Source organism: Delphinus delphis, chromosome 4 (assembly GCF_949987515.2).
Source record: "Delphinus delphis chromosome 4, mDelDel1.2, whole genome shotgun sequence".
In the NCBI taxonomy this organism is placed as follows: domain Eukaryota; kingdom Metazoa; phylum Chordata; class Mammalia; order Artiodactyla; family Delphinidae; genus Delphinus; species Delphinus delphis.
Window position 1 is genome coordinate 68,848,473 of NC_082686.1, and position 25,276 is coordinate 68,873,748.

Here is a 25,276-nt window from a genome sequence, read left to right on the forward strand (position 1 = left end):
AGAGGGAGGAACAAAGATTTCTCAGGGACATCTTCCTTGAATAAATGGGAAAAATTTTATCGATGGAACGTGGAATCTAGGAGTGAAAGATGAGGAGTTTGGCTTGGCTCAAGAGAATGTGGTCGATGAAAGAGTTTAATCTGTGTATTGGCTAGAAGCCCAGGATCAGAATTCTAGAGATAGTTGGTGGAAGCTGAACGACAAAGATTTTAGGATCCAACATGCAATCATTAATGGAAACTGTGAGGATGGGTCAGTTCTTTGGGGAAAAGAGTACAGTGAAAGATGAGAAAGGGCCAGGGTCTGATCTGAGCTGATACTCTCAGGGAGGAGCTGGGCTGAAGGAGAGGGGCTGTGGAAGGACTGTTCCTGAAACCCAGGGTGGAGGAGGATGGGTACTGGGAGGATACGACCAGCATCAGGTGATGGGTGGTATTTGAGAGGGCAGGTTGTGTGGGATGGTGGGGTCAGAAGTTGCTCTAGAGTAGATTCTCAAGGACACAGCTAGGGAGTCAACTAATCCATCAAGAATTCTGGAGGTGAAAGGGACAAAGAGAAGCAGGTGAAGAAGAGGAAATGTCAAGCTAACGTTTCTTCCAAGGTGAGAGAGAAGAGAACAGGTGTGAAAGCAGAAGGCTAGGACTAGGTGGAGAGGAAGAGCGCAGAGACGCTGGCAGGGAAGAGCCGGGGAAAGCCAGATCCCTCGGGAGTGCATACTGGATGGGATACGGAACCCTCAGAATTGGCCGAGCCACAAAGCCTCTGCTTCCCTGCATCCAGGGCAGCTGGAAGGGAGACGGCACAACTGGAAGAGAGCAGCCCTCAAGGGAAGGAAAGAGGGGCTCCTACCAGAGCCGGGATCTGACCTCCTGGGAGCGGGAAAGCCATCTCTTCAGAGGAACTGTGTGGAGGGCTGTTGTTATGGGCTGAGTGGTGTCCCCCGCAGTTCATATGTTGAAGCCCTAGCCCCCAATACCTCAGAATATGACTATATTTGGAGACAGGAACTTTAAAGAGGTGATCAAATTAAAAGGAGGCTGTTAGGGTGGACCCTCATCCAAACCGACTGGTGTCCTTATAAGAACAGGAAATTTGGGCACACGGAGAGACACCAGGGATGCACACGCAGAAAAAGGGCCGTGTGAGGCAAGAAGCCCGCCACCTGCAGGCCAAGGAGAGAGGCCTCAGGAGAAACCAAACCTGCTGACACCTGATCTCAGACTTCCAGCTTCCAGAACCGTGAGACAATACATTTCTGATGTTTAGGTCCTCCAGTCTGCGGTACTTTGTTATGGTAGCCCTAGCACACTGTAGCTGCGGATGAGCTCTGGGGGCAGGGAAGGAGACTGCCAGCCCCTGGAGTGGTGGGCTAGGAGTTAATCAGAAGGCAAGGAAGGGCACAAAGTGAAAGCAGATGACTCCAAAGTGCCCCCCTATACTATTCTTGGGGGCTCTGGGTAAACCTACCTGGCCAGAAGTAGAGCCTGAACTAATAGCAATATTTCTATGTTACAGTTAAATAAGATTGAAGGCCAAAGTTTTATGGTAGTTCTACAAATTCCGAGCGCCTCCTGTTTGAATTGGTTAGCATTTGAAACTGGTTTGGTTCCTATCAGTAACAACTATTTGAAACATTAACAATGTTCTGTATCCTCTTCTATACATATTTTATAGGACCATCTGCTGAAATCCATTAACTGCGTTCTGTGCTTAGGAGAACATATTTAATGGATTAGGAAGCAGAGTCACTGGATTCTAATCCTGGTTTCTCGTAGAGAGCTAGACTCAGCAAGTTGAGTTTCTAACCCATGATGTCATCATCCTTTTTCTCACTGGGTTCTTACCCCAACCAAACACAAGCAGGGCACTTCACGTTGTTTCCATTTCATGAAAAAGGAGATGGATTTGAATAAAAGTCAGATGACTTGCTGGGTTTATAAAACGACATGTGGCCAAGTGAGAAACAGGACTTAACCCTCTTGCTGCCCAGTGTATGGCTGCTTTCCTCCTGTTTCCTCTTAACTCCAGCTGACAATCTGCCCCGTCCTCAAACCAGGTCCTTGAAACCTTTCTCTGTCCCTTTGCAGAAATGCAGTGGGTGTAGGCTCTGGCACTGGACTTGGGTTTGAATACTGCCCTGTTACTTCCTAAGCTGTGTGACTTATAGCCTGTTATTTAACCTCTTGGAGCTTCAGTTTCCTCATTCAAAGACTGTGGGAAGAATAAATAAAATTTGTTGTAAAGAATTAAGCTACATTGTAAAGAAGGTATAGCAATAAAGTGCAAGCTCTAACACCAGCCCTACCACCCATTCACCTTTCTTCCCCAAACACATCCCCAGAGGACTGCTCTGTACTTTCCTTCACCTGTTTAGTCTCCACACTGTTGGTCAGGTCAGCTTTATACCTATACGAGGTCGCTCATGCTGCACCTGAAGCTCCTTCCCCAGTTCAGGTCCTCAGTAGAGGGAAAATTCTTGCTGGTCCAGATGCCCAAGCTCTCAGTACTTCTTGGGTCACTAACTAGTTTCTTTTCCTCTGGATGCACCCTTCTTATTATCTTATTATTGCTGTCAGCCCTTTGTCCCTCACCCCCTTCTCCAGCACCCCAAACTTTCTGTGCTAGCCATTGCCAGAGAGGAGTATCACAGAAGGAAAATAAAATCCAACCATCTTTGCAAACCTCAGACACAGGGTGAGGCAAGGAGGGCAGAGTGTCCTCCCTCTCCTTTTTTTTTTTTTTTTTTTTTTTTGGCGGTACACGGGCCTCTCACTGTTGTGGCCTCTCCCGTTGCGGAGCACAGGCTCCGGACGCACAGGCTCAGCGGCCATGGCTCATGGGCCCAGCCACTCTGCGGCATGTGGGATCTTCCCAGACCAGGGCACAAACCTGTGTCCCCTGCATCGGCAGGCAGACTCTCAACCACTGCACCACCAGGGAAGCCCTCTGAGTTCCTTTTTTTTATCCCTCTTTCTGCTGCCCTCATTTTTCCTGGAGCCCAGACCTCTCTCCTGGGCCCACCCATACATCCCACTACCTGACACCATTTCCCTAGGCACATACCGCAAACCCAACACATCCAAAACCAAATCCAGGTTCTTCTCCCCATACTGCTTCTCATCCCCATTTCTCCCAAGGCCCCCTCCCTGCCCATATCCGGTCACGAGCTGACATCTTTCAATTCCATCAACAAGATAACCTCCTTGGTCCCACTTCCACATCCCCACTGTCACCATTCTAGTCCTAACTGTACCACCTCCTAGACCTCTGGTCCCCTTTCCCCACACTAATACATCCATCACTCAGTGGCCAAAATGGTCTTTCTCAAATGCAAGTCTGATGTCACTCCACTGTTGAAACCTCTCCAGTGGCTGCCAACTGCCTCTTAGGATCAAGTCCAACTCACCTGACAAGGGCCTTCAAGATTTGTCCCCGACTTTCAGACCCAGCCTTCTTTCTAACTCTTGGGGAACACCCTCACCCATGCCCTGTATGCTCAATGTCAGTGGTTCTCAAAATCTAGTGTGCATGATGATCACCCGGGAGACTTGCTGAAAACACAGATTCCTGACCTTCCTGGGGTGTGGATGTTGCCGGTTCCTGTGCCAGCTTCTGGGGGGCACTGCTCTGTACTCTACACTGAAGGCCTTTCAGTTTCTGCAATGCCAGGATTTTGTTGTCAACTCTTTGCTGACTCTTGCACATTCTGGGACAGGTCTCAGCTCACGCATCACTGCTGCCAGGATGGGTTCCATGCCCCTCCAAGGCAGTTCAATCAGTAGTCATCACAAGGCACTGCAATTGCAGAAACCTGCCCCCAACACACATACACCCCAGCAAGCTCCCTGGGGACAGGAACGAGGCCCATCCTGTTCATTTTCTGTATCCCCAGGGCGTAGCTCAGTACCTGGCACAGGCTTGAAAACAGCTCTTAAAGGAATAAATGGAACCCCCGAGGATCTCTGTTAACATGGGAATTCCCGAGAACACTCCAACCCACCCCTGGGCTCTGATGCTCAGAGATAAAGCCCATTGGCTTGAATCCTTGTGCAACTTTCCACAAAAAGGAGAAGGTCCCTTGCTCTGTTACCAGTTAGATCAAAGCTGCCAGGTGCTGGGTCTTCTACCCCAGGCAGGGGACTGAGGCTGGAAGAAGTGAAGCAACCCAATAAGAACATCACAAATCAAAGCACTGAATTTAGAAGGTTTCTGGGAAACATGGGGCTGGGCTGGGAAGGCTGGCCTCCAATTATCTGGGTAATCCATCTTCTGCTTTTGCCCCAGCCTGCCCCCACCCACCTAGTCCTGGCCTCATGAACCTTCCTCTGCCCTGGGAGGGCAGAGGTCAGCACCCCACAGAAGTTTCCAGACTGCTCAATCTGAAGACACATGAGTCCCTCTCTCCAGTGATCTCCAGAAAGATCAGAGCCAGCAATTGGGAGATATTTACAGAGCCTGAAGGCGGGTCTTACAGCTTCAAAAGGGTCTGAGATAATGGAAAGCCAAAGGGAATTGGGGAGGTGGCATGAACAGCCTAGGGTACAGGGAGGTTCCTGGATCTCCGCCTCTCCGGGGACATTTCCTTTTTTAGGTAGCTAGCTAAAAATAGACATCAAACCCTTCACAATTCCCAAAATCAGCATTAACTTTCTGCCATGAGCTCCCGAAGGGGACTCGGGTTGGGTGACGTGTGGAGGGACAGCACCCACGCTGCAGGGCTGTGTCAGAACAGGACGGTGGAGGTGAGGACCTGGGGATGGAAGGCTGAATCTCACTGTCCTGCACTGGGGGAGGCTCAGGGCTCCAGAGGACTTGAAACCGCCGCCCCCCCCAGCAATGTCCCTCTCCCTCCCCCCACACACATTAGGCCCTTTCCAACCCCTCCTTACAAACCTGTGGAAAAATATTAGTCATTCTCCCAGAATGAACATCTCTGGGCAAATTTCCTATACACATCCCCTCATAGCAAAGGCTGTCACGTAAGAAGATTCCAGAGGAACACTGCTCCTCTTGTTACCACAAACACCCAGCCCTGAGCCCCCAGGGCACAGAACGTCAGGACAGTTGTGAAAGAGGCAGCCCAGCATGGCCAGGACAGCAGTGTCAGTGTTGTTTGATGGGCATCCTCCAGGCCCTTCCCTGGGAGGATCCATCCTGCCATTAAACTGGCTTGTGGGAGACAATGGAAGAGCTGGGAAGGATCTGGAGGTGGCAGCCCGGGAGTGGAAGCACAGGTCCACATGCGTGGTGTGGTGGAGGGTGGCATGACCACCATCACTCCTCAGAGACCAGTATTTTGGTTGGGAGTAACCAGGAGTTGGTGCCAGCTTTCAAAGACATTCATGGAAATAGTCCTGCTTCTCTCCCGGGCCCATATCTTTCCCTGTCAAGCAAGTCTCGATGCCAAGTCTTAACCCCTCCAGCATTTCCTTCCAGCCCTCTGAATCCTGGAGAGCGTTTGATCAAAAGAAAGATTTGATCCTGGAGAAAATCTTCTGGATAACTGGACACTGCTTTTGATATCCAAAGACGCTTTCAAAGATGACTTTGGGGTTCAGAGAGAGACACATACAGGAGTCCAAGGCCAAGATATCTAAGAGCATCGTAATCTGGGATAGTAGTCAGTGAGGTCAAAGTGACCGGTATGAGAGGTGAAGCTCAAGGTCAAGGCCAGGCATGGAATGTAAAGTGGTTCAGCTGTATCCTCCCCAGATCCCAGAAGCAGGGGAACTCAAAAATACATTGGAAAAGTGAAATACCTATTATATCCCTACTTCACACCAGGCACTGAAATTTCAGAGATGGACAGGCACTGGTTCCTGTCCCCTAGTTGTAAAAGCACCTTGTGGATGTTCCTCTCTCTCTTTCCTAAAAGACCGTCAGCTTTACGGACTGATAGGAGGAACCCCTGAGCCTGTTATCGCACTGGCAGTGCCTCTCTGTATTTTCTCAAACCATCCTTCAACCTCATCAATGCCTCTCTCACACAAAATTCCAGTCAGATCCCCTCCAGCTGGACACACTAAGCCTGGACTCTATGCATAGGGCCTCCTTCCCATCAGGATATCTCTGCTGCTGTGTGTTCATGCTTGCCGGAGCTTCCACCCTTCATGTACCAGATGATACAAAGGGTGTTGGCCAGCCCCACCTGCGCTGTATCACTCCAAAGAAAAGCATTCTATTGAATGTCTTGATGTCAGAGCTGGAAAAGGCCTGGGGGGTCAGTCGGAGAAAGTCCCCATTTGACAGGTGCAGAGGGAGGAAGGGCTTTGACTGAGGCCACATGTTCAATTAGAGGCAGAACCAATACGTTCATTTCCTGCTCTCCAGCCCAGGGGCTTGTTTGGCTATGGCCTGGGCCTGAGCACTGCCCCACCGGGCACAGTAAATGGGCATCTGGAGGTCCAACAAGGAAGGGTATTGCTGTCCACCCACGCCCCCCATCCTCGTCACAGTGGGGATACTTCTCCCCCAGGCCCACGCACGTCTCTCTTGTTCTCTCTCCAAAGGTGGGAGACGACCCACTCTGGGCTGGAGGAGTGCACAAAGTTTTCCAGGAGTGCTGAGACTGAATTCCCATCAAGATGGGGGAAAGCAGCCATAAAGGATAGAGGGACAATAGACAAAAACTGAATATGGGACCGTGGGTTAAACAGTATCGGTTCAATGTTAAATGTCCTGATTTTAATAATTGCATTGTGGTTATGTTCTTAGGAGATACACAGTAGATATTCAGAGATCAAGGGCATGATGTCTCTATTTGTAAATGGTATATATATGTCTATATGATGAATGGTGAATATATATGAACAGATATAGTGTATATATAGTATATATACAGTGTATATAGGTACACAGATATGAATATTTGATGAATGGTGTATATATATATGAGTTTATACACAGAGAACGACAAAACAATGGAACAAAATGCAAATAATTGATGAATCTAAGTAAAGGGTGTACAAGAGTTTCTTGTACTATTCTTGCACCTTTTCTGTAAATTTGAAATTATATCAAAATAAAGTTAGAAAAAAATTCCCATTGAGAGGCATGCAGCAAAGACCCTGACAGGTCTCAAGATCCAGGGAAGCACGCCGGCTGTCACACTCTTCTCCCCCAGCTCTGATGGTAGCAGATCTCTGTCCCCACTGGTGGACAGTGTCCACTGTGTGGACAGCACAAGGGATGGCCCTGAGACTATGGAAGGCACAGGGTGGCGTGGGAGGAACGGAGATCAGGGTTGCCCTCACAGTGCCCACATGTAACTAGCTGTGAGCTGTGAGACTCTGGGCAAGATAGTTTAGTTCTCTAAGACTCAGATTTGCTCATCTGTAAAATGGGAACAACTATTTGTAGCTCAGTTGAATAAGACTTGCCTGAAGTGACATAGATTGAGTGGCTAAGATGATGCCTGTTGCATGGGTGCTCAAAAAACTCTTGTTTTGTGTGATGGGCAGGTGACTGAATCGGAGGCCCTCACGATAATACCTGTGCATTCCTCCCTCCAGTCTCCCCTCACAAGAGGAGTGTTACAGCTCCTCCTCAACGAAACCACATTCCTCTCCTCTTTCATAACCTGGCCTAGCGTTTCCCTCATCCCCAAACCTTCCCAGATGACCCCCTCCTCACTTCTGTACCTGTGAGTTGGTGTCTGTCAGGTTAACTTGTACTCTCGTCAGTTTTCTCTCATCCGGCCCCTTGTGTTTGGGCAAATCAGCTTGGCTTTTCCCTCACGCTCCCCAGAGCTAGGCAGCAGCGGTGCCCCTGGGGGCTCTCAGGCCAGTGTAGACAAGGATTATCTACTTTCATACCTGACAGCTCCCTCACAGGACCAAACATCCGAGCTGGGGAGGGGAGGGCATGCAGACAGGGATCTGGCCACCATCTATTTGACTAGGAAACCACTCAGCCTTCCCTCAGTCACTGGAGGAAAGATGGATTTCCTGCTTAGATTAGGTACTTCCCAGCCCTTGATGAAAATGAACACACATACACAGTCAGACCACTCAGCAACGTGAGAATCTGGGCTTTCTCATGGAAACAGAGATGTCTGGGACTGGGGACGGCAATGCTAAGAGAAAAAGGCAAGTTGCAGAGGTGTACAGGCTGCATAATTCCATTTCTGTGAGAAAAAAATCCAACTGAGATATTTGCATGTGTATATGTGAATATTCAGAAAAAAGTAATTGTGCATTAATTTGAGGAGGTGAGTGAAATTAGGGGTAAGATGAAAGAGGGCTTTCACATTGTACTTGGTAAACTTCTGTACTAGTTAAAATGTTGAAACAAGAAGGCATGCATATTTAACTTATGTAATTGATAAATCATATAAATTATCCCCCAAAGTGAGAAAAGAACTGGGGGTGCAGGCCTAAAAGACACCCCCTTCATTCCCTATCTCTGGGCAGCTGCCTTCTCAGGAGCCTCCTGGGAAGGAAGCCCCACAGTGGTACACAGGCACCCAGGAAACTCTGCAGGTTTCGAAGGAAAAGTGCTGCTAATGCTCTCAGTGCCCCAGGGAGTGACAGGCTGGGATGATGGGGGCCAGGAGGCGTGGGCCGGCAGAGGGATTCAACATGGCCATTACTATACATAGAGACACACACCTCCATTCTTTTGGGAGTAAGACATCTGTCTGTAACTCCACCGTGAAGGCTTTCTACACAGAGTGAAATTCCCCTTCAGCAGACAAGCAGTGTCAGCTGGAGTTGATGCAGTCACGAATGCGTTTGTTTGCCACAGAGATGAAGCACTTGCAGTTGCCCCTTCCTCTGAACAGCACTGCCCACTGAGCCCCCTTCTCTTCACCCTTCGGAGGGGAAAGAACCATGGCGCCCAGACTCCACCAGAGCATCTTGCTCTCTCCCTAAAGGCAGGTGATGGAAATGCCCTGAGGACCTGGGCCGGGGGCCCGCGGTGGTTCCACATTTAATGGAGTTAGAAGAGTTAGACCCGGTTCTGCTTCTCAAGACCAGCGGTGCCAGGGCACCGGGCTTCCCTCTGGACAGCTAGTTTCCAACCTGGCTGACAGCACCTTGGAATGGCCCAGGAGCATAAACATACACTGAAGCCGGGATCCCACTGCCAGAGATTCTGATCTAATTAGTCTGGGGTGCAGCAGGGAGCAGTGGTTTTAAATGCTCCCCAGGTGAACCTAACATGCAGCCAGGGTCGAGGGCCCCTGCCCTGGAACTGCACGATGACAGCTTGGCTGGGGTTTTCCACAGCCTTCTCTTTTCCAGGGCAAAGAGCCCAGGTCCCGGGTCTGCTCACTGTCTCCAGTTTGTTTTTCTCTTTCACGGCTCTCCTCTGACCCCACCTCACTTCCCTTGGGATCTCACCGGAATAGATGTGCCAGAGCTGAGGACAGGAGGCTGCTGACCTCCCAGCTCGAACTCCAGGCACTCCTGCTTCTGCCCCCAGGAGAGGAGAACAATCGCATCAGACCCAGTTCACCAGCACTTGGCGCTCTTATGAGACCCCATGTCTCTCCCGAGGACTTTTTCCCGTAACTAAATAGAACACAGGCCCAAGAAATCCTTTCGGAAGCTAAAATCATTAACCCATTCTCACCAGGTTTGTCTTAGAATTGTTTATGCATTGTCAACAACTTATTATTAAACGTCGACTTTTGATAATTGGAGGCTCCCAGTGGTTAAATATCCATGAGAGGGCCTCCCTGGTGGCGCAGTCGTTGGGAATCTGCCTGCCAATGCAGGGGACACGGGTTCGAGCCCTGGTCTGGGAAGATCCCACATGCCGTGGAGCAACTAGGCCCGTGAGCCACAACTACTGAGCCTGCGCGTCTGGAGCCTGTGCTCCGCAATGGGAGAGGCCACAACAGTGAGAGGCCCGCGTACCACGATGAAGAGTGGCCCCCGCTCGCCGCAACTAGAGAAAGCCCTCACACAGAAACGAAGACCCAACACAGACAAAAATAAATAAATATCCATGAGAAATTATCATTCCACTTTGGCTGCCCTGTCACACTGAAGGCTGAGCGTGCTCCCCACCCCCAAAAGCTTGGCTGGTAAAAACTCCTCATTGGGAAGGTAAATAGGTGAAGAGATGAGGACAAAACTAAGTTACAGAACACTGCCTTGTAACGGAAAAAGAGAGGCAGCCTTTGAATTAATCTAGCTCACTTCCCTTTATTAGTATCGGTCATTAAGAGTTTGTCTTGTCTTTTGCTCTTTTAAAACACAGAGTGTGCTGGGGATGCCCAAGCAACCCCGTATCTTTTGTTAAAACTGGAGGTTTCGAAGCATGCTTCTAACAAAATTAGACCGATAATTAATCAGTAGCGGAAGCCAGGGCTGCGTTATGACCTTTGTGGAGTCTAAGCACTTTTGCCTCTGAAAGCTCCTTCCCTTCACTAAAGAAAAACAAAAAGTATATACTTACATACATACGTACATAAATTATATTTTACAACTGCACTGGTATAAAGATGAATATATTAATGTTATGAATTAAAACATTTTCTTTGACCTAAAAGTGAAATTTTCCCCTCATTTTATAAGATATTGAAATATTTTTGTGGGCCTAAAAGCACCGTGGACCCTAGGCACAGTGCCTAAAAGCTTGTAACGGGTTCTGGGGGAAGCCAAGATGCAAAAAGAGGGAGAGAGCCAGGCAGAGTCATAGGAGAAGCCCCTTCCCTGCTTGGCTATTAGACCACAGCTGCAAGCTTGTTCTAAGAGATGGTGGTAAGGCCTTTCTATGAGCAGGTCACGGCGCTGGCATCCTGAAAGGTGCACCCCTACGCTGGCCCAGCTGGAGGCCCACGGAACTTAAAAAGGAGGAAGGAGGATGAGACACAGACACGTCACCGTGACCCTGGGAAGAGGACAGCCAATGGCAGAAGGGGGATGCTGAGTGCTATGGGGGCTCACGGGAGGGAAGAGTTCCTTTCAGCTGGAGCAAAGACGAGCTCAGGGATGAGATGACTTTTCAGTGGGAGCCTGTCCCACAAGAGAGGTGCCAGAGCAAAGGCACAAAGGGAGGAACACAGGGATGTCCGGTGCACACAGAGGAGCTCAGTTTGGCTTGAGGATGAAACGGGAGTAAGGAGCTGGGGGGCAACGCTTGGAAAGAAAGGCTGAGGCTGGATGTCAGAATGTGTGCTCACATGTGGCAGGTGTGCCAGGATGGCAACATGTGAGGGGTTCACTTCCACGGGACTGGTGGGCTCTGGGGACCGCTGGGCACTCCAACCAGGAGTGATCTGATCAGAGCCACTGTGTTAGAAGGTCTATGTGGCAGGAAAGACTCAACTGGGAGAGATTAGGGGAAGGTCTCCCAGGGTTCTTGGTGGGAAGCAGAAAAGGCCTGAGTGACGATGCCACAGGATGTGGATGTGCAGCACTACTCAGGCCTTGGAGAGGTGGGAGGGGTGAGAAAAGGCCAGTGGCTCGGTCACCGGGAGCTCACAGGGCACCAGGGTGGTGGCAGGGTCCAGGCTCCGAGGAGCACAGGCAGGGAAGCGGCCGGCCCTCAGTCCCGGCTTTGCCTGGAAGGGCTGAACGAGTACTTACTCTCTGTTCCTAGCACGGAAGGAAGAGAGCTCTTTGGCCTCCGGGCTTTCATCTCCGGGGCCTTGGCGTTCTCACTGGTGGGGGCATCTGGAACAAAACAGGTTAACGACAAACATGAGTAGGCAGCTGCCCAGGGGAAGAAGCAGAAGAGGCATCGCGATAAACATCCCACCTCAACCCCAACAGGTCCTCCCCGTCCCGGCTCCACTCTGAGGGCCCTCAGCGCCTGCCGGGCAGGCCAGGCACCTTCCTCTCAAGAGCACCAAAGAAGGAGTGTCCTCGCCACCCAGCCTTATAAATCAGGGGCAGAGCACAGCTGCCCTGAAGATGGATGGACAGGCTACCCTGGGAGCTGGGTAGCGCTTTCGCCTCTGCTGCAGGCACGGGCCGCCAGAATCGCATCACTGGCAGGGCTGGGGGACAGTCAGAGCCCCTCTGCTCACCAGTGCCTATCTTTTCCCTTCACTGGGTCTTAACGCACTTGGGCTAAACATTCTGGATTTCCAAAAGCCCACTCTGTGTAGAGAGGTCTCTTGAACAGGGGACGCAGGGGATGGGCTGCTGCCCTGGGCTCATGGTCTGGAGGGGGCTTGCAGCCTGTTGTCTCTGACTCTTGTACCGAGGGACACTGACAGTCAGACCTCCAGACCTCCAGATGAAGGCCTCTGAGCAGGCGGCCGGCACGCCTCACGGGCTCTGGACTGAGCCTTGGAGCCCTTGTGGGGGCTTCCGCACCCTCCCCAAAGCAGAGCCACTGGAACCCTGCAGCGGCAGCCTCTGGGCAGAGCTGAAATGCTGCCCGGGTGAGTGCACCACTCCGCGGGGCTGTCCTCCGCTCCCCCTCTTCCCATTCATGCCCAGTGTGGAAGATGCCGGGGGAAACCCTCCTTTGTCAGGGCAGCAGGGTGACATAGCGCTGGGCTGGGTGGAAAAGGCCCTCACTGGGCCGAGAAGAGCCTGGCCTCTAGCAAGCTGCTGGGACCGGGATAAGAAGGGGCTGGCTGCACCGCTATCACTGGGCTCCAGCACTTTCCCCACAAGGAACTCTCTTCAGGGACTAAGCTGGGAGGGAGCCTCCCCCTCCCAGCCCCTTCCTGTGCATCCTTTTCCTGCTCCTGAAGAGGAAGGGCAGAGGGAGAAAGGAGGGGTGGGACTTTCCAGCTGCCGCTTGGCCACATTCCTGTGGCCTGTCCGGGGAGGAAGGGCCATCTCCCTGTCCCCGCCTCCACGGTGGGGCAATCCCAGACTCTAACACGTGCTCTCGCCTAGACTGGGCTTCTGGGGCTTTGCGGGGTGGGGTCGGAAGCACAGAACCAGGGGCTGGGCGGGTACACTTCCCTTGACATTTGTAGATCAGGCTGCCATAAACCAAGGTCATGGGGTGAGTCTATGGTTCCCTGTCTGGGGCCCTCCCTTCTTCCCTTCCTTCAAGACCAGCACTTCTGACAGCACCAATGACAATTTAAAGAAAGGCGCACCCAGAAATGTCTTTGTTTTCCCCCCTTTTAAGGAAGAGGAGGCGAGGCCAGAGTGTGCACAGACAGTCCTCTCTTCCTTGGCATGAGTACTCGCTTTGCCGTCTTTTTCCCAGTGAGTTCCGGGGCATCAGAGGAGGGAGACAAGGAAGGACCAAGATTTTTTTTTAATTGATGGGGAAACTGAGGCATAAGCAAGCAAAGGAGGAGAGGCTCAGTTTTCCTGGGCTCCTGAAAGAAAGGAGATGGGGACTGAGATTCCTTCTCTCCTCGTGGGGTCATGATGGGCTTTGCTTCCAAGCATCATTAGAGTAGGGATGGAGAGAAGAGGGCTCTAGCTGCAGCTCTGTCATCAGCAATCCTGGGATCGTGGGCAAATGATTTCAGCTGCCCTGGGTCTCTGTTTCCACATTTGTACAAGGGAAACTACACTTATTTTCTCTGCCTCACAGCACTACAAGGCTCTAGGGAGAGAATGCGTGCGACGGTGATCATTTACCTGTTCATTCATTTCTCCTGTTCGCCGCATTTCCAAATCCGCTTTAGAATCCTCCACCTTCATAAAGCCCTCCCGGATGGGCCCCTGCTGTATGTTTCCTGCCTCCTCATCCGTCCTCAGCTCTTGGGTGCCTGCTTTACACTGACTTGTGAGTACACCACCCCGTCATGTGCTTTGAGCCTTGTTTGTAGATGTTCCTTATCTTTCCATCTGGCCGTGAGGAAAGGGGCTCACGTTTCCCTGGCTGACCAGGCACACCCCCAGACTTGGAGCCCCACAGGGGTGCCACGAGCCCCCTCTTCCCTCTGCAGCACCCCCGCCCCCTGTGGGCTGCGCCTGCACCACGAGCCACCAGCCATCAGTCTGTCCGTGAGAAGCAAGGAGTGCGCTGAGAGGACCACGTGCTTAATCAGAACCAGCTTTGCGCTCACATGGCTGCCCAAGGGATAAAAATAATAGTAATAAAAGTTTAAGAGCAGCATGTATTTTCTGTCTATTTTAATCAGTTTGTGATGAAACTGAACTCCCTTTCTAGATCTGGGCCCCAGGGCTGGAGTTCTTTGCTGGTCTGCTGGTGCCCCCAAAGAAGCAGTGGGGAGGAAGGTGGTGGTGTGAGGAGGGGGGGTGGCCTCAACATAGAGAGGAAAACGTGTCCTTATATGGACAATGCCTCACCCCTTCCACTCCTGGGCTAGCTCTGGGCTCAGCCTTCCAACGCAGCATTTCTTCTTCTGTCTCCCCCGACATAGGTCATTCCCAGAGCTGCAACCCTAGGTAGGGGGAGTGAGGTCTTGGGAGGCTTCTGGGGGGCGGTCTGAGCTTCCAGGAGCCCCAGGAGGGGGCAGGGCAGAGGGGCTGGCCTCTCTCTCTCTCTCTCTCTCTCTCTCTCTCTCTCTCTCTCTCTCTCTCGCTTGCTCGCTTGCTCTGCCCAGGAGCGAGCAGCATGCTGGCAAAATCAGGAGGGAGAGAGCTCTGGCCAGGATGAGCGCCTTCCTGGCTCTGCAGGCCGGTGACTGTGAGTCCTTGGGCAAGTTCCTGACCTTCTTCAGCAGGAAACAGGGAATAACAACACCCCAACAGAGGAGCGAATGAGATGCGGAGTAAGAGGTGGCATTTGTTGGGTACTCAGGCCGTGCCTGGCACCATGCTAAGTGCTTTACACCCCTGTTTCGGGTTGAACCACACCATTTGCCAATATTCAAGTGTTTCTGACCTACTAAAAGAGCAATTTTATTTAGTTCAACCTAATACATTTTAGCTGCCTGAGACCATATGAAGAACAAATGGGGGTGGGAGCAGACTGAGGCCAACAAAAGAAGTGGGGTCGGCTCAGCCACAGTCACCAGGGCTCCCTGGCCATGGAGGCAGTGGACCACAGCGGCTAGGAGCCAAGGTGTGGGTTTAAATCCCTACCCGCTAGTTATTAGCTGCATACACCTCACATTAGGCTTTAAACTCCCTTCTTACAGTAGCAAATTGCCCCGAGTCACCAAATCCATGGCTAAGGCTCAGGCTTTGCCTTATTTTACTTGGCAAAGGCTTTTGACACAATGATCTCCATCATTCCTTTCTTATTGAAATGATCACCCTTTGGCCTCTGGGACACCCCCCTCTGCTTGATTTCTTCCTGCCTCACCATGGCCAGTCCTTCTCCGTCTCCTTCGCAGACCTCTGTCCTGCCTTACTTGTCAGTGTTGGGCTCTCTCCTTCCCTCCTCCATCCACATCCACCCCTGGGGACCTCATCTACTCCCGGGGCGTTCAGTGGCCTCACGAAGATGGCTCCTCATGTCCTGCCTCCAACCCCGACCTCCCTCCTCAACTCCAGATTCATCTAAAGGTCAACCTACACGACAGGCCCACTTGGATGTCTAATGGACACCTGAAACTTCACCTACACGAAAGTCTTGACTGTCCCCCACTCCTACCCATCCTGATCTTAGTAGGTGGTACCACCATTGACCTGTGCTCCCTCACGAAAACTAAGGGTCATCTTTGACTTCCCTTTCTCTCTGTTTCCAATTCATCAGCAAATCTTATCAGCGGTACTGTCAAAACATTATAAATCTGGTCATTTCCCACCTCTTCCATAGAGTCTAAGCTGCCATCATCTCATGCCTGGGCTATCGTGGCAACCTCGAATCTGCTCTCCCCCTTAGCCCTCCTGGGTCTGGTCACCGCCTGAGTGATCCTTTACAACGGCCAGGGCTGTCCCGCCGCACTTATAATAAAATCCAGCGTCCTGGTCACAGCCTACATGGCCTTGCAGATCTGGTCCTCCTCAGTCTCAGTTCCTACCACTCTGCCCCTGGCCCGGGGCTCGGCCACCCTGGCCTCCTTACCTCTCCTTCTGGGAGTGTCTCCCGTACAGTCTCAGCTCAGGGTTTTGCTCCTGTTCCTTAACCTGTGCCGTGCTACTGCTGGGACGCCCTCCCAGATGCCTTCAGGCCTCTGTTCAAATGCCTCTTCCTCAGAGAGGCCTCACCCTCTCCAACAACAGCGCGCTCCCCCATCACCCTGCTTTGCTTTCTTTGCAGCATGTGTTGTTGCCTGAGATCGTATGACATATCTGTTCATCCGTATTTTTGTCTCTCCCTCACTCGAATGTAAAGGCTCTGAGAACAGGAACTTGTTTCGTTCACTGCTTTTAACCCCAGCCCCAGGAGCAGAGCGGGCACTGACATACGGGTTGAGAGAAGGCCCATGGGGACGCCACCCCCTACCAAATGCACACACCAGCCTCCACGGTTACAAAGCCCCTGATCTCACTGGTAGCTGAGGCCCGATGCCCTTGGCAAGGTGGTTGGGAAGGGCAGCCTGATCTGCCCGGTCTTGGGATTTGGGCCTACAAAGGGCTTTGCTTCCTTACCTCTCACCTGGGTCTGAATGAGAGGGAGTGGGCCACTCAGGCCAGAGGTGCAGAAGGACTTCTCAGCAAGAAGGGCTGTTAGTAAGGAAGACCTGGATCTCTCGGAAAGTGGACACTGTCATGTTACTCACTAGACAGGGAGGCCGTGCAGGTGGTGGAAAGGTGCAGACTTTGGAACCAGACACACCTGGGTTGGAGTCCTGCCAGGGTAACTCATGCCAGGGAGTCATGTGACTCCCTGTGCAGGGTGGCTCGAAGGGCCTGGGCTTTGGGATCAGAGACAACCAGGGAAACGGCATCTCCTGCTTACTGTCTGAGTGACTGGGGAAGGCTGCTGACCCTCGCTGAGCCTGGGTTTTCCCACTGAGAAAGATACCCTGCCCAACTGCTGCATAAACTAAAAATGCACAAGAGTTTCTGGCCACGGCAGGCCATGGCAGGTCTTGAAGGTCAGCTTTTTCTCCTCCTGGGTGAGTTTTCTGACAAGTCCTTACCCACCCCAGGCTTCAGCTGCCTTCTGTGGTACAAGTTGACATGTCTGCTGCTAACCTGGAAGGAACGGCGGTATGACCATAATCAAGTGCACAGGGCTTCCCTGGTGGCGCAGTGGTTGAGAGTCCGCCTGCCGATGCAGGGGACAACGGGTTCGTGCCCGGGTTCGGGAAGATCCCACGTGCCGCGGAGCGGCTAGGCCTGTGAGCCATGGCCGCTGAGCCTGCGCGTCTGGAGCCTGTGCTCCGCAACGGGAGAGGCCACAACAGTGAGAGGCCCGCGTGCCGCAAAAAAAAAAAAAAAAAAAAAAAGTGCACAGAGCACGCTTTTTCTTATGGAAACAACCCAAATGGCAGGATTAAAAGAGCCAGATGTGCTGCATTATGAAGGCTACCTCCCTCTGTCTTTCCTATAAGAGGGAAGTAGTAGTGTGGCTAAGACGGAACAGCCAGTGAGCCAAAGTCGTTTTCATGAGGTCTTGAAATATATCATTCTATTAGCCACAGATATATAGTCTAAATGGTGTCCAGCATAGGCTACGTGAGTGATAGTGAGTGACTGTCGGGGGCAGGGCCAGCCTGACATCAGCATTAGCTGTGGTCCCCACCCTGAGACGAGAAGGACCTTGCAGCCCCTTAGGAGGGAAGCAAGACTGGTCTTATCCAGAGGTTCAGTAGGGCAGCTGCAGATGGAGAGCAATGGAAGACCCTGCCCAACAGCTAGGCTTCAAAGTTCAGGCAAGGTTACTTCTTAGGGCAAGCGGTTCTTCACTGTCTTTTAATTCATGACTTCTTTTAAGAATTTGTTTAAAACCTGTGGACCCTTTCTTCAGAAAAATGCTCTAACCCACAAACACATAAAAGTTTGCCTATAATATCAAAGGGTGCATCGGCCCATTGGGACCTCTAAGCCAGGTACTCTCGCCTAAGGGTGCGGGGAGAGCTGAGAGGATCGGGGACATTATGATGGCCAAGATTAGAAGGAGACTAACTTAGGGGCAAAGAAAGCCCTTTAAGTTGCAGAATGAATTCCCAAACCTTAAAAAAAAAAGAATCCCCAAATGTATTCTCTAGGGAAAAAGGAAATTTTTAAAAATTTTAAAAAATGAGCCATTTGCTCTTTCTGGAAAAGGTGCTGACACTTTGCAGATAAGGAGAATGAATTGCAGTCCTGCCTTCAGCTAGCCATGTAAATAGGACCCAAAGAGGCTAGGGATTCCCAAAGCAGATAACCTCATTAACAGGCAGGGCTTCCTTCTGGAACCAGCATGGGCCCCAAGTGTGGCGCTGCTAGAAATAGGCTTCTGGGGTCAAGTTCCCAGAAACACTGTTTTTTCAACTGCAGTACCTGTCTAGAAAGAAGCAGAACTCTGATCTGGGTGGGTGACAGGAGTAATCAGAAGCAGCGGCCCCTAGCCTCAAAACATGTGTTTCAAGCCCCCTTCTGAACTGACCATACACTTTGACCCATGGAATCTGCTCCCTTAGACTCCAGAGCCCCTGTGACAAACACATTCACAGAACTCCAGGGAGACACCCACAATATTCTACAGTTTCAGGTTTACTGTTGGCTACTGACAATTTAATTTGTGTTACCATTATATGTTTTTTTTAAAAAGACTTTGGTTTTTAAGACTCTCTTTTCTTTTCTCCCACTCATTAGGTATCACGGATCTCAGCTTTTATGATCAGGAAACCATATTACAAAATCCAGAATGGAGACAAGGATTCCACATCTTGTGGAACGGGGGTGAAACAGGTTAGGGGTTTAGAAGCCAAGTGATTATATTCAAAGTCAGAGGAACAACAAAACTGGTCTTCAAGATGCCTTATTTGGACACTAGCTTTTAACGTGTCACTGATAGTTACTAACCAGGCATTTCAAGGGCAAGAAATTGTTTCCCCCAAACTACCTTTTTAGACAGTTCCAGGCAAGTAACGAAATACCAAGAAAGGGCACTGGATTGCAAGTCCCAAGATGGGACTCTGGCCCTGGCTTGGCCCTCAATAGAGCAGGGAACCTCACGAGGGAAGCTTTCCCTCTCTGAACAGCCTGGGTGTCCTGTCCCAAGTGAGGGTGGTGGCCTAAACCATCTACTTCCAAGCCTCTTATTCTAACCCTACACAGAGGAGAAAAGGAAAGTCACAAACACACTACCTGCATTTCTTTAGGACAAATCCCCATTCCTTGCAGCTTGGATTCGCCCCTTCCTCACAAGAAACACCACTCAGACCTGGTAAGCCTCTCCGTCCCCAAGCGTCTCTTCCTCTCCCTCTGCTGTATCATGAGTACTTTTCTCTAACTGCAGAGGCAGGCCTGTCCCCGTTACCCGAAGCCTCAGCCCCTACTCACCTCCTGGAGGAAGTGTCCCCACTTGGACCTCGCTCTGCTCCCTCTTCCTCACGGGTCTGTCCTGCTGGCACTGACACTTGTTCTCTGCGGCTTGTAAAATACTCTGTAGTCATTTTCCTGTGGGTGTGTCTTTTCTCCTCCTGCCCTGTCTCACCCTTTCCTGCCTGGCATGTGGGGGTCAGGACTGGGGAAGGGGGACCAGCAAGGTGAGCCGCCCTCTTCCCAGCCGGGGGCAGGGCTGTGAGGTCACAGGGGACCACCAAGTAGAGCTCCCACTTTCCTTCCTGGCTCATTGTTTTGCAAAAGATGGTTGGTCACCCACAAAGTGAACCCACAAAGCCTCAGGTTGGGATGGCAGCCTCGGCTGCAGCCCTGTTCAGGTACGGTGGGCAGGGGGCGCTGAGAAGCGGGATTCTACGTGTGGCAGGGGTGGGAGGGCACGACCTACCGTCCACGGTGACTTGGCAGGAACACTCAGCCTGGCCGGCGCTGTTCTTGGCTACGCACTTGTATAAGCCTCTGTCCTCGGGCAGTGCCTTCTCGATGGAGACGGAGCACAGTGAGCCTGAGTGGGAAGAGGAACGTTTGTTGAGTGGACCAGGTCTGAGCCCAACACCTGCCGGGCACTTGGAGCATCAGAGCAAGTGTTATTCACACGCCCAGAAGTCAGAGGCCCTGTGGGAACCAAACTGCTCGCCCCACCAGAGCCAAGGCACTTTGCTGATAACCCAGATTCAAAATAACTGATCCCTAAGTATACCCAACCGCCCCCGACCCAGGCAAGTTCTCTCATGGGGATGTGATAGAAAGGCAAGAAGAGAGAGAAAGAGCCTCTGCCTTTGGAGAGCATCAGCACAATAGAAGGGGCAGATGGACCCAGGCCCTCACACTGGATGTCACCGAGAGAGACAAGCAGTAGTCAGGCTCAGGTCCACAGACTGTGGTAGGGACACTGGCAGGTGAGGACACTCTGCCCTGCTTACAGCAATGCTTCTGGGAATGCATCCTACAAAAGGGCATTTTGAACAAAGAGGTGAGCGGGGGAGGGCAGGAGCCCCTGTCCAGCAGGGACACTGGCCTGTGGGCTGATCTGTTGGGAGGAGACAGTGACCAGCCTGGGACCCTGGAGCTGGCTTTTCAGGAATGGTATCTGAGCTGAGAACCATGGCCGATGAGGGGCGCTGGGCTGGGAGAGGGCCTCTGTGGGGCTGCCTCTCTCAGTGCAGGGTCCTTTGGTCCCCTCAGAGAGTGATGGCCTTCTTTTCCACGGGGCTACCCTTGCCCCAGCACACCTCTTCTGGCCTGGTTGGGGGAAGGAGAGGTCAGGCTGGGCATGAACAGAAGTCTGGTCCTCACCCATCCTAGCTCTCTCATCCCAGGGCTGGCTACTTCCCTGGGGGACACGTTTGGGGAGTTTCCCTTAGGGTGTGGGGAGACACCAGGCTGAGGACTGGGCTCGCTGGGCCAGGCAGGAGCAGCAGTACCCTCGTTCCTGCCATCAGACACACACACAAGCCAGCAGCACGGCGTCCTGCCCAAAGCTGCCCTGTCGTCAGGGCAGCCGTCATCATACGAGGAGGAGGATACAGCCAGAGCCACGTGCATCCTGCCGCCTGGAGCCACCGGCTCCGGCCACCTCCCTTTCCGCCACACTGCCCGGCACAAGTCACTGGCTCTGAGCGGGCAAAGCTGTGTGCATCCCAGGTGTGCGTGCGAAGCAGCATGGCCTTTGATCTCAAAAGTCCCCGCACCCCCATGAGACAGATGCACAGACTTGACCAACAAACACCAGGATATTCAGAGAGAGGAAGGGTGATGTCAGTTCTGCCCAGAGAACCTCACTAAGGCTGGAGGAGACCTGGGTAAGGTCTTCAACAGGGAAACCTCAGTCCTGCCGACCCCTTGGGGGTTGATCTGCGCCCCTCCCTCCTACACTCTGAGACCCCACCTCTCAGAAGGACCTCACTATGCTCTCCCACCGGGGTCGGCAATGCCTCAGGATCGCTTCCCATTGTGGCTAGGAGACAGAATTTGCAGACGCTGCAACAGAAAGGATTTAGGTTGGATTTTTAGGAACTCTGTGGTGAGAGTGAGAACTATATGAGGCACAGGAATCAGGGAACGAGGGTTACTATCTTCTAGAGAGAGACACTTCCATTCATCTGGGAGGGCAGGGGCATGCGCAGATGACCTCCGGCCCCCAAACGTGAGGCTTAGAAGAAACGGACCCCATCTTGCCATCTTCCCTCAGTCTGAGGCTAAGGCTCGGGGAGCAGATATCCCACTGCCAACAGACATCCTGGTCGAACCCTTGATTGTCTCTCAGCTTCAGTCCCCCAGCTGCCTTCAGCCTTAAACCCAAATGGGACAAAACAGTAGTGAGACCCCCGGGAGAGGTGGAGCATGTAGACCACAGCCCTTGCCCTTCACGGGGGGGAAAGCATCAGAAAGGCAGTTTTTCCTAGCCGTTCATAGCCTGGACCCCTGGCCGTGTGCGCGGGCTGGGGGAGGGCCCCCGGCAGGCCTGGAGGCTGGGCTGGCCCAGATTGAAGCATCTGGTATTTCCTGTGGGACAGCTTATTCCTGACCTCCAGAAGAAAAACTGTTTCCCAGAGTTTTTTTTGAGAAGCCTCAGCCTGGTGGGGAATTTTGAGAGGAAGGGGAGGGGGATGGGAACCAGGGATCCAATGAAGGGCTCAGCTAGACCGGTCCCTGGGAGAGCCCCTCAAGGCCACAGAGTCTGAAGACCACCCCACCGTCTTATGCTTTCTCTGAGTGTGTGGGGAGAGGAGGTGCGGGGTGTACGAGGTAGAGGGAGGGGTCCCAAGCCCTAGAGGCTCTGTTCCGAGGCTGCCCTCAGTCAGCAGTGTCTCCCGACCTGGTCCCCCGGCATGCTGGGACAGTACAGCTCAGCTCCAGGTCACCTCCTCAGGGATGGTGCCTTCCTTGCCATCTCTAAGCACCCCTGGCCGTAGGTGGACCTCTTCTGTGCCCTGAGTTCACCTTTATCAGAGCTTGCCTCCCAAGGCCATTACTGAAACACACGCCTCTCTCCCACGCTAGATCATGGAGGGCAGCGACTATTATGAATGTTTTTCCTGAGCCTGGAATGCAGTCAGTTTAAAAACAAAAATTTGCCATTCTGAGAATGTCCAAGGCATATTTCTGGAGCAGGTGATCTGGTAGGATCTATGCAACAGAAAGTCACGAACACTTAATCAAACAACCTACCACTGAAAAAGATAGTATAGTTTCTAAAAGGAAAAAAAAAATGCCTAACTCAGAATTCTTCAAGTGGATTATGCATACAATGAAAAGGGCTAGAATACAGCCTCGCACGTAGTAGGTGCTGTATAGATCCTTGTGTTCTGTAGGATGGACTTACACAGGTTTTGAAAAAGCCTTTGCAAGATCCCACACTGAAGGCAATTAAAAATGAATCATCGGTTGACAGCAGCAACAAAAATGAATCCTCATTCATAGATGGGGAGAAATGTTTGCCAGGGACAGAAGCCTGGCCCGGGGACAGGAAACAAGGCATAAAGATGAAAGCACTTCTCAGGAGCAGCGCAGAGCCCACTGGCCAGCCATGGGCCTCCCAGTCCTGGGCCAAGGCCTGAGCAGCGCTGCTGCGGGTCCAGAAAGGGCCTGGTGAGGCCAGCCTGCAGGCCTGGAGGGCAGGCCCAGCTGCTGTAAGTGAGCACCCTCCGCCCTGCCGTTCCGGGGGACGCAAGAAGAGCAAGGACTCCTCCACAGGTCCCTCCAAGAAGGAACAGTCAACTCAACTGCCTGCCATCACACCTCTCCTGCTCTCCTTGGTGCTAGACAGAGTGGACATAATCATGTTTTGGGGGGCCTGCGGGCTATGAGCCCTATTCAAGTACAGGGTTCAGAGAAGCACCCCTGAAACCTATCAACAGTGCCCACCAGCAGTAGGTCACAGACACACACATTGATGGGGGAAGGGCACAAGAGTCTGTCATGGCCAAAGGCCCCAGGGACAACAGTCTGGGAAGGAGTCCTGGGGGAAGTGAATCTTGATCTTAGATGAGGTAACAGAAGGGGGTTCAGTGCAGTGGAGCAAGTACGGTTCCGAGCCAGGGAGGCGGGGGTGGAGGGGATGCTCAGGAGGGTGTGAAGGATGGGGAAACCCACTTAGCAACCCCCCTTCTCCCTACAAACCCCTCAAAACACCAGCTGCCTTCCTTGTTTCCACTGGTGCCGTCACTGTGAACCAGTCACCCACACATGGACACTCAGCGCTCCTCCACCCCTTCCTCTCCTCCACCCCAGCCGCCCACCCTTCCAAGCCAGGCAACAGGTTCTGTTAATTCTGCCTTTGCTTCTTGCACTGGTTATCTCCTGTCTGTGCCCATGGCTACCTTGGTCCAGGCCTCACCACCTGTCTCCCCACCCTCTTCGGTAAGCTCCTTCCTTGTCTTTGGGCACAGAATCAATCAAAAGCCGTAAACCCCAGCTGTGTGTCTATTGCTCTCCATTCCCAACTCTTACATGGCTCCCTGCTGCCTTTAGGATTGAGTTCCTTCTTAGTATGATAGAGGATGCAACGGGGCCGATGCTGGGAGCCGGCCTGCCTTGGCTGCTGCCTGTCCTCCTGCCTGGGAAGCCCACACCCTCCCTCTCCTGCTGCGGGCCCTGCCTGCCTTCACACTTCAGATCAAGGCCCTGCTCTTTCACCGCCAGCCTCTCCCTGCGGCCCAGCACTCAGCTCCCTCTCCTCTCACCCCCAGCAGCCATCATCGGCACTTGGCTGGAAGAGGTTTATCGCTGTGCGTGTGTGTCCTCTCTTTCCAGATCTATCGGGAGCAGATTTACTCATACCTCTCGGAGGTCCCACTCCCTGCAGCGGAGCCTCCTGAAGTGGTCACTGACGAGGCTCTACCACAGGTTTTCTCCTGGGTCTGTGTTTGACCTGGGCTCTTGTAGACTTGGACAGGGAAGCACTAGAGAAGGGACAGTGGACACAGTGTGGCTGCTGCTTTGAGACCAGGCCTTCTCCCTACCAGGCCCGTTTCAAGGTCAGCTTCCTCTACTGCAGTGAAAATACCAGAAACTCACAAGCCCAGAGGGCACGGCCAGTCTTCCAGCCTCCTGACAACTGTTGACAGTGTTGCGGAATAAACAGCCATTAGCCTTTTCCCTTGATAGACAACACTCTCTGGGGAGCTGATCAGGGAAGGACCAGGATGCTGACACGTTAACAAGAATTAACTAAGAGGTGATACAGCACAGCGGTCTAGGCGTTGGAACTCAGCTGCCTGCCTTCCAATCCCAGCTCTGTTACTAACTAGCTGTGCAGCCTTGGGCAAAGCGCTTAACTTCTCTGTTAGATGGGCAGTATAGTGGTTGTGAGGATTAAATGAGTGAAAAGCATAGTAAGATGCCTCAGTCAGTGTCTCGCACGTGGTGTTCAATTAGTGCAGGCTACTCTTATTTTTCAAAGGAGAATTACAAATATTTAGAACCTTTTTAACAGTTGGTTTGGGGGCTATCTCCATAATTCCCCCCCGCCCCCCCCGCCCCAGTCTCTCTCTATCCTCTCATTGTCCTGGCCTTCATTTAATCATGTCTTCTTCCCCAGCTTTAGACCTAAAGGGTCTGTCTGAGGTGCTTTCTGTGGGAGGTGACACTGGAGTAGCCAGTGTAAAAGGGTCTCGGCACCCAGCAGCTATGCTACATCAAGGCACCCTGGGTATGAACAGCCCATTCTAAGGGCTCAGGTGCGTTTCTGAGACCAGAGCTGAGGTGTGCTTACACTGCTTTGTCCAGTTGATTGTTTATAGGCAGCTCTTGGTGGCTCTGCAGGTTCCACGCAGGTCCCACAACAGCTGCACAGCCATGGGCATTGCCCTCAGCCGTCCCGACATCAGCTTCCCCGAGGGTGGTACAGCCACGGACCTCACAGCGTGTAGGACTGTGGGACCACACGTGTCCCCACGACGGCAGCTGCCCACCTTCGGTCCCGCCCCGAGAGGTCACCACAGGGTAACCTGGGAAATTCTCCTGGTCGAGGTTTCGGGTCAGTTTTA

At 52.3% G+C, this 25,276-nt stretch overlaps 1 protein-coding gene across 4 annotated transcripts in view; it reads right to left on the minus strand.

Moving 5' to 3' along the window:
* The window catches only part of MYLK (myosin light chain kinase), a 268,245-nt gene that overhangs the window by 51,388 nt on the left and 191,581 nt on the right, over window positions 1-25,276 (minus strand). For all 4 annotated transcript variants that reach the window (XM_060010779.1, XM_060010776.1, XM_060010777.1 and 1 more), the window contains 2 exons: window positions 19,675-19,791; window positions 11,541-11,627 (listed from right to left, as the gene is read on the minus strand). In XM_060010779.1, coding sequence (XP_059866762.1) covers window positions 11,541-11,627; window positions 19,675-19,791 — 204 coding nt within the window. The remainder of the gene's footprint in view (window positions 1-11,540; window positions 11,628-19,674; window positions 19,792-25,276) is intronic.